The sequence below is a fragment of the Parasteatoda tepidariorum genome, chromosome 5, assembly GCF_043381705.1.
Source record: "Parasteatoda tepidariorum isolate YZ-2023 chromosome 5, CAS_Ptep_4.0, whole genome shotgun sequence".
Taxonomy (NCBI): domain Eukaryota; kingdom Metazoa; phylum Arthropoda; class Arachnida; order Araneae; family Theridiidae; genus Parasteatoda; species Parasteatoda tepidariorum.
This window is the reverse complement of record NC_092208.1, coordinates 23,597,216-23,604,759: the sequence shown is the minus strand read 5'-3', so window position 1 is coordinate 23,604,759 and position 7,544 is coordinate 23,597,216. Positions and strand designations below refer to the sequence as shown.

The following is a 7,544-nucleotide window of genomic DNA, read 5'->3' as shown; positions in this document are numbered from 1 at the left end:
CTTAACAAGACATCAAGTCGTTGAGTACCAGTGGTCTTCTTCTTTTCGTGTTGAGAGTAATTAATTTTCTGTGTTTTCTCCCATTTTCTGTCTGAGTAATAACTTTCCTAAAATATTATTAATGAATGTTCTTTTTGAATTAACGATAAATAATTTTTCACATTTTTGGTTTAATCAAAATAATAAAATCTGATTTGACCGATATGAATATTTCAAAACGTATTTTTGTGATGAAATTTTCGTTTTTTAAAAGGAAACTTCATAATTTTGGATAAAAGTAAATAAAAAAAAAATGAAATTAAAAAAAAAACGTTATCGCAGGTGATTGATCTTAGATCCTAGATCTTAGATCATACTTGATCTTAGATCCTATTTTGTAACTGCATTCAGCAGAATAATGACATGAAATTTTAAATGATAATAATAATTAATATTAATTTTAAAATAGTAAGAAATCTTCTTAAGCTCACTAAAAGTTCAACAGTACATAATTCTCTAAATATTTTTATTAAAGATGTGTTTCTAACCTCTAAAAACGAAATTTCAGCCACTGTTTTTAGTATAAAATATGTCACTGTTATTTGTTTACTCCAAACGTTTATATTTTTCCTCAATTAATTAGTAATGAGGAAAATTGCGGAATATGCCCAAGTAGATGAATTTTCTATGAATTTAAACCATAGAAGTACATAATATCAGTTTCGCACAGAGAGCTGCAGAAAGTTTTTTCTTTCTTTTAATGTTTCAAAATGGTAGAAAACAACAATGAAAAAGAGGAATATGGCAACCGAGTAAGAGATTTTTATAAAGGAAAATCAATTTTTATAACTGGAGCGAGTGGATTTCTTGGAACGGTAAATGTGGTTTCAATTTACTTTTTTGAAAAGTGGGACATGATTATTTTCGCAGAGAACTTGCTTATAGGCAACAAATGTATAAGACTATTATAAATGTATAAGACTTATTACTAATTTGGTTCAATTATTTTTAATTAGCCTGTTATTATTAATTTGGATAACTCTTAAAAAATCGAAATATTTCGGATTTTTGGTTCTTGTTTCCTTTTTGTGCTTAAATGCAAGCGTTATTTTTTTTTTTTAGAAAATATCATTGTACAGTATCATTGTAAATATCATTGATGCTTGAGTTTAAAAAAAATTATTTTAAGAAATGATTATAGTCTGAAATAATAACTTGTTAAATACGTTTTTTTATCAGTTCTTTTATATGACATTGTTAGTTTGTCTTATGATGCAATATACTAAATTTCAGTACCCATCCTATAAATGGGGCCGTATAAAATTAGAGTTTGTTCAAATGTCTGTATAAAAATAGTTGGTTAAATACTTTTCTTATTAATTATTTTATATGATACAGTCAGTTTACCTCTTAATGCAATATACTGAAACTAAGCACTTATACGTTAAAGGGGGTCACGTAAAGTTAGAATTTATTAATACATTTGTATAAAAAAAGTTTGTTAGATACGTTTTTTCATTAGTTATTATGATATTGTTAGTTTACCTTATAATGCAAAAGTGTAAAAATTTTAGTGACTCAAGTGATACTTAATTAGTTGTGGTAATGGGTACGTAACTACTAATTGTATTGTTGTTACTGGTACTAGGTGTCATTGCAGTAGGTGCGTAATATAATAATACAGATTCATAATATTTGTGCTTTCTATAGATACTGTAAAAGTAGGTTTTTACAGTCTTGTTTTGGGGATAAGTACTAAAATTGTCTGCATTGTACCTGTTGATCCAAAGTTTAAAATATAATATATTTTTCAGTCATTTTAATAATTGTTAATCAATTTAGATTTGTTTTAGTTGTAAATGAATCAAAATTTATCTTTCAGGTGTTGTTAGAAATATTACTCAGATGTCTTCCAGATGTCTCAAAAATCTATTTATTATTAAGATCAAAAAAGGATACCTCTCCAGAAGAAAGAAAACGGCTTATATTTAAGAAAAAGGTAAACAATTTAGGAAAATTGTTAAACTTTACTGAAGATGTACTATTCATGTTACTTAAAATTTAGGTTAAATCTAATGTTTATTTTTATAATATTTTTTCATAATCAGTAAAATCTGAGTTCAACTATATTGCAATGTTTAACATTAGCTACACTCATTACATGAAGAAAGTTATTGAAAATACTGTGACTATTTATCTAAAGGGTAACTTTTTGGTGCACTGTTAGAAATTTCTCGGACAAAAATGGTTAAATAACAATTTATTTAATTGTTATTTTACCATATTCAAGCAGAACAGTCGAACAACCTTAAATAAAATGATATGCAAACTGCTAATTGTGAGAAAAACAGTCTATTAACTGCCTTCAGTTAATGCAATTAAACAACCAGAATTTTATCACACTAATTGGGTCCCCTTATGAAGGCATTCAGTTCCTTTCAACTGTGTTCATAATATAGCCGAAAGGGCTGAACTGTCAATCTCATGACCGACAAAACGGTAGGTTGAGTCACAGCGTTGACGGAAAAATATTTTCATCATTCCCTTTACCACATGAAGAGCTTCCACTGTCTTGCACTCTTCGATTTGTAACCCTGCACTATTAGAGTACGGTATTCTAATCTACGCATAGATGACAGCACCATAAAGCTGCTTAAAACAAAAAAATTCTAGTATTTCCCATCTTTTACGATAAGTGAAACAACCAGATAAACCACATTTCACGGTTTATTTGATAAAAAACAACTCAACCACAACCTAACTCCAATACTCTGTACCTAATAAAAAGCCTAACTCTAATGTCCAGATAAATTTTTTTACGGTTTTGAAACCACGTTAGTTCAAAAATCGTACAGTTTTGTATTCGTGTTTTTTTTACCTACTAGTTGTAAACGGTTTCAAAACCGTAAAAGTAAAAAAAATATTCTTTACTGTAAGATTTACGGTTTATTGGATGGACAGACTGCTGCCGGTTATGTAACCGTAATTTTGGAATGACAATTTTAACAGTGTACACAGCATATGACAAATATTTAAGTGCATATTTTTTTTATCAAACATAAAATAGGTTTTAAATGTACAGCAAGTTTAAATAAAAAAATTAATTTGCGTACAAATGAATTAAAATTGATAGTATGTGTAAAAGGTTTAGGGTAATCAAACAAAATTATGAATCATTTAGGTTTTTCCATTGACACCTTAAATGGCACTTACGAAGAACTGCGTAGAATTTTGATTTAGTTTTTACAATTTTGATTTAGTTTTAGTTAGTCTTAAACAATGTATACCGGGAAATGTTTGATAAGTCTACAAAACGTTCTTCAAATAATTGAAAACTGTCTGTGGCAAAATTAGCCAGTGGATGGAGAAATGGCTCAACACCGATTATGTTGGAGATTGTCTTAAAGGTTGCGGATGGAAACTTCAAGGAAAAAAATTTGGAAACTTAAAGTTTGTCCTCTTCCTGAACTAGTTTAGTTTTAGCCGCCATTTTTAACTTAATGAAGGTCAGACGGTTGAAAAACTTAACTTGAGTCAGAAGAGCTAATAGTTCAAATGTTAAAAACAATTTTACGCAGAAGAAATTAATTTTTATACTAATACATATTTAAGCGTCTGACATTGCTTGATAGACAAGGAAATTATTGAAACTCGCGTATTGTCTTAAGCAGAATTAATTAAATTCAAAACCATGTCAATGAAACCAATCATTTTGAAGTTAAGAGAGTTTCATGAGCGTGATTTATGATTTTTGGGCTTATACTATTTTATGTATTAAAATCTTATAAATTTTCGAAACAATTTGTTTCATCAATTTATTTTAGTTTGTATTAGGTTTATTTAAAAAATACAGAAAAAAATGTACCGCTTGTCTAGATAGCAATAGAAGTACGTACTTTCGACAACAATAGCAACTTGTCTTGATAGAAATCAGACGTCATTGAAACTTTCGAAACTCGTACAGCTTCTAAACTATTTACCTTTTAGACTTGAATTTGTTCTTATTCAGTTTAGTGTAAAAAATACAAAAAATACAAAAAAAAAATTGCACTTTGCTTCTGTAAATAGCAATGTCAGATGTCTATATAGATATAAGTACAAAAATGTACTTTTTATTAGTCTTATTGATATCTTTCATTTTATCGCAAAAGTACAAAAGAAATAATGCTTCATTTATGTAGGTAAGAATTTCAGACGTGTAAGTAGTACATCTACTTGTTCTCTTCAACAAAATTGTTCTCTTCCTACTTACTAAATCCCCTATATCCTTTGAACTAATAGTTCTATCGACTTGGTATTGGTGTCATTTGATTCAGAATAAAAAGATACTTATGAAAACTATACTTCACTTGTCTAGATAATAATGTTTGAGCTTTACTACATTTTGACCTTCTCTGCCGCTTAGTGCATTCAAAATAGCGGCTAAAGCTCACATTGAGGGAGAGGGCAAACTTCAGGTATCTATATTGTGCTCAAAACAAAACTTTTAAAACAGTTTTCAGCTTCTAACAAATTATTTCCATGTTCAAATCCTTAGGAACTGGTATTGTTCTTAAACTAGCTGTTCAAAAAGAAATTGGTACCTCAGTGGATTGATCGTTAAGACACGGTTCTCAACAGAACACCAAAGTCAAGCATTATTGTCTGTAGTCAGTGGGCATGTAGGTGATCACTTTGATCAGTCTGCAAAGGAACCGAGGGTGTGCGGTATCGGTCCTTGTTAAGCGGTTCTACCATGAAGTGCTCAATTTTACGCGCAGTCGTCGGGCTACCGAAGCAGAGGAGCCATTCCCTTTGCGGAGGATCAAAATTGCGATGGCATGTCTTTGAATCATCATCAGGGATGTAAGGCCACCCGTAGCCCATTGTGCAGACCTAATACGACGTTAACCAATAACAATAACAAATGAAAAGAAATTGCAATAATTAATAAATTTTTATTAATTACTTAAATATGGACTATTTATTCAGGGTAAAATAATGTAAATGCCTATCTTTCCCTGCACAAAAGTGATGTATTTTAATCCGCTTTCGTTTGCTTGTGCAATTGGTTTAATATAGATTTTAATACTTCTGTTATTATCGGTTTTAATATTCAAATAAAATATATGAATCATAAGACATAGGTACTGATACCGTAGCAAATTATTTCACGTTTTTATTACTCTTCATTAGGGCATAGTAGTTTAAGTTTTCTCTTGATAAAGTTAAGGTTTTAATAAGGAGATGTAATACAGTCTAAAATAAATCAGATCAATTTTAAGCCATTTCACCATGCAAGTCGGAAATCTCAATAAGCTGTTAAATTAAATCATGCTTCCAATCAATTTTAAGAGCAGGTCCGTGTCATCGATTTTAAAACAGATTATTTTTTACGACTATGTGGATAACATTGCCGCTGGATTAAATTTACAGCAAATTTACTCTATATTATACAACCAACACGCTCCAGAATTTCTTAGAATATAGAATATGGATCGTCAAAAAAACTATTTTATTTACAAAACAAACTTTTTAGATTTTCAGAATATTGCTGAAAGAAAATCCCGATGTGGTAAATAAAGTGAAAGTGGTACCCGGTGATATTCAAGAATCAAATTTAGGTATGTGTGACGAAGACTTGAAAAATGTCATTCAAGAGGTTACAATTATTTTCCATGTTGCTGCGGTTATCAGTTTCTTCAAACCCTTAAGGTAGGAATAAATGTGAAACTTAATACCTTTATTTATAATATTTTTGTAATAATATATATTTTTTAAAAAAACTACGTTTTTCAAATGAATTGAAAAGGAGAAAAAAATTCTATTTTTGTCATTATATAAAAAAAAATATTGTGGTGTTTTAGTTAATAAAAATGGGTGGTTATTAAATTTTTATTTTTACGAAAGAGTTACACTCTACGTTGGTTGAACAAAAGAAAAGAAGTCCTTTTCAGTATATTTGAAGAAAATTTAGTTTTTAAAAAATTTCATTTCAGTTTTTTCTTTTCAGTTTTGTGTCTCTTAGTTTGCTTCTGCCGCGAAATAGTTGAAATTTTGATTGGTGATAAATATCGTGATAAATTCCGCTTTTAGTGATCAGGAAACAATTTAACTTATGCTTTCACACAGCACAGTGCTCCTGGAAATATTTGACCATTTTACCAAACCGAAAGTGGTTGAAATCCTCTTTATTGCCAAAAATAATATTTTTTCTTGTCTTCATATAATTAGAAATTACAATGCACATAAATTTTTTTTGCATGATCTTAGGGCGTCTGTAAATGCTGATGTGAATGATCGGTGAAGGATAAAGTTCATGTGAATTATCCATAAATGCAAGCAATAATCCGTTTTATTTTAAATTTTTACATATCATAGTAAAATGTACATTTGAGAACATGAAATATATTTTTCAGAAAAATATAGAACTTTAATTTAGCTAATAAAATTTTTTCAACGCAATGATCGTCGATTCAAAATATGCTAACACTGCTGATTTTAGAAAACGCCATTTAAAGTACTGTTTGTCTATGTAATGTAATGCAATAAATTCAGCAATCTTACGTAAAAGAGTCTGGAGCTATTTGCAGTAATGGTAACAAAGAAAATGATTTTCAAAGAGGATTATCTTTTCCCCTCGAGACCCTTACCGAAATGTTTATCCTCCACACCAACTTGAAATAGTCTAGCCTCGTTACCATAGTCACCGACAGGACTTTAAGAAACCAAAGAGAGGAGTTCTTTAGCTGGACAGATAGTATACAATAATTTGTTTTGTCATAACATCCAAAGCTCTGCATTTTAGTTCTATAAATTTAAAGAGTATTTTTGAAAGAATGTTCTGAAAAAAACCTTTTTCAGAATTAAGTTGGGAATTATTATTATTTTTAAATGCTCTCAGTAGTCTTTCATTTTAATATAGAACTATATTTTAGATACTCAGTAATCAACAACTGCTTGGGAACATGGAATGTAATTGAACTAGCTAGAAAACTTCAAAAGCTTGACGTAAGTAAAGATTGTAGTTTTGATGATATTGAGATGTCACTGTATTTTGAAGACATAATATATATATATATGGGTCATTCTCACAAAAAAAGTCATTTTCATGTCCCCAGTATATTTTATGTTTGTTTTACAACTTACGAAAAAAATTTTTTCAGGGAAAGTGTCCTTCAGAATACAAGCTAACAAAAGAATAAAAATAAAATTATCAATTTTTATTTTTTATTAATTTTAGGTAATAAAAATATACCAATATGTCATTCCCTCACTTGTCCCCACTGCTGATTTAAAAAAAGAAACAAATTGTTTCTGAAATAAAATTTTTTTTTTTACAAATTTGCGTTTTTTATTTGAGAATATTGAAATATAGAATTCAGAAAATAAATTTTAAATTTAATTTCTGATAAAAATATTAACACAGCACTATTTTAAACTTTGTCCCCAGTGTTTCGCGTCATTCCCTCACAACAATGTTCTTATCACCTGCAATCTTCTTAGAATAAAAATATTTTAATAAAAACTTCAGAAGTTAACAACTGGCATCATAGAACAAAATTGCAGTATGTTTCCATCTTCAA

The 7,544-nt window shown here is 29.1% G+C and overlaps 1 protein-coding gene across 1 annotated transcript in view; it reads left to right on the top strand.

Annotated features, from left to right (window-relative positions):
• Nucleotides 1-670: 670 nt before the first annotated feature.
• LOC122271069 (fatty acyl-CoA reductase 1) overlaps nt 671-7,544 on the top strand; it is a gene marked incomplete at its 3' end in the record, with an annotated part of 24,171 nt that continues 17,297 nt past the window's right edge. The window contains 4 exon segments of the mRNA XM_043050891.2: nt 671-854; nt 1,862-1,978; nt 5,498-5,673; nt 6,897-6,969. Of these exon segments, the coding sequence (XP_042906825.2) occupies nt 750-854; nt 1,862-1,978; nt 5,498-5,673; nt 6,897-6,969 (471 nt within the window).